The sequence below is a fragment of the Temnothorax curvispinosus genome, unplaced genomic scaffold (assembly GCF_003070985.1).
Source record: "Temnothorax curvispinosus isolate PA1 unplaced genomic scaffold, ASM307098v1 QBEX01007514.1, whole genome shotgun sequence".
Lineage (NCBI taxonomy): Eukaryota > Metazoa > Arthropoda > Insecta > Hymenoptera > Formicidae > Temnothorax > Temnothorax curvispinosus.
The window spans coordinates 1-1,711 of NW_020217294.1; the positions used below are offsets into that span (position 1 = coordinate 1).

The 1,711-nt window shown below is 24.9% G+C and overlaps 1 protein-coding gene across 1 annotated transcript; it reads right to left on the reverse strand.

Annotated features, from left to right (window-relative positions):
- Window positions 1-62: 62 nt before the first annotated feature.
- LOC112457114 (odorant receptor 22c-like) lies at window positions 63-1,701 on the reverse strand (the record flags this gene model as incomplete). Its single annotated transcript, XM_025020002.1, has 4 exons — window positions 1,554-1,701; window positions 972-1,202; window positions 785-898; window positions 63-218 (listed from the first exon to the last, which is right to left on the reverse strand). Coding segments are annotated over exons 1-4 (591 nt in total), but the record flags the coding sequence as incomplete, so codon positions are not given.
- Between the last annotated feature and the right edge of the window lie 10 nt (window positions 1,702-1,711).

The following is a 1,711-nucleotide window of genomic DNA, read 5'->3' on the forward strand; positions in this document are numbered from 1 at the left end:
AATTAAATTTAAATAAATTTGTGTTTTAATAATTTAATAATTTAAAAAATTTTAAAATTTACACTTGTAAAAGTTTCAAATGACATATCCATCATCTTCCCCGCCGTGATTGCTAGTCGCTTTTGCGATCTCATCATTATAAATATTAAAATTTTACTCTGATTTGACGGCATATCATACCAAGGCGTCTCGTATGTTGCCCTGGCAATTGATTTGCCCTAAAAAATGATGCAAATACTGTCAAATATTACAATATTTTATATTTATTTTTATCTTTTAAGTTTAATTTATTTAGCAAGAAAAGATTTTCTCAGTATTATTTTTGACATTGTAAAAATATTATAGTAACAAAATAAAAAATACTATTCATTGATTCCATTTCTATTGTTATTTAAAAATATAATAAGTTTTATATTTATAATAAACTATTAATTAATAAAAATTTTATAAATTTAGATATAAATTTAGATATAATTTTATTATACCAGTCATGTGTGTGTTGTTAGTATTTCTAAAAATATCTATATGTTTGTAATATATATCTTATTTTAAAATAAGAAAAATTTTTTTTTGCTTAAAATTAATTAACATAAATAATATTTTTAATTTTACACACAGACACACGCACACGCGCACACACACACACACACACACACACACACTGCAACATATATTAATATATCTTTAGAACTATGTCATACAGTTCTATCATTATATCGGCATAAATATCATGTGATAAAAAATTTATTTAAAAATTTACGATTAATCACTTTTAGATACTTACTTTAGAGCTAAGATATTCTCCGGAAAAGCAAATCATAAAAACTTCCATTGCTATGGCAAGATAAGCAATCATGGTTTTCACTAATGCGAAAACACCAGTTTTATTGTGAATAGACTGGCTCAATGAACAACAAAAATAGAATAAATAAAATACATGACAACTATTTCATATTTATTATAGTACTTACAATTATCAAGACAAATCCAAGACAGCAAATAACTAAAGTAATCCAAACAACCTGCATTAATCCGATAAAAGAAAATAGTTGTTCGATGTTTTCGGAAAATGAAATGACTTTATTATGCTTCTCAATCAGTATGCCAAATGAAGGTATAGAAAATCTATGAAGAAGAATATGCTTGGAAATATTTTCAAACTCTTGACATATTATATCAACTTGGCCGCTTAGATGGAGCACCTATAATATACTTAAATTTTTGTAAAAATTATAATTATTGCATGTAAAATTTGAATATTTTTGGTACAGAGATACAATAAATGTAATAATCTCACGAAATAAATTTAATTTAGATTTTTTGACTGTAATATATGCCTATTCTCAACACTCGATCACAATAAATTTTAAAATATCTAATACAAAAACGTAACATGTATTTGTGTAAATTGTGTCACAAGTAATAAAACTCTGCAAATTATTTAATGTAAAATTTCCATGCAATAGCGTTTACGCTAATAAGTTTGCGTAAATCGTACTGTCATATTAAAAATTGATAAAAACTTAACATAACAAATATGCAATATGAGTTACCAAAGTAAAGATAAATCCATTCAGAATACTAATCATGCAAACATGTAATATCACATGTAAAGATACTGCTATAACGAGAAATTCAACCATCGGCGATTGTGTGTATTCAAATGGAAATTGTATTTTTATAGGAAACTGCCATACAGTATCATTGTAAT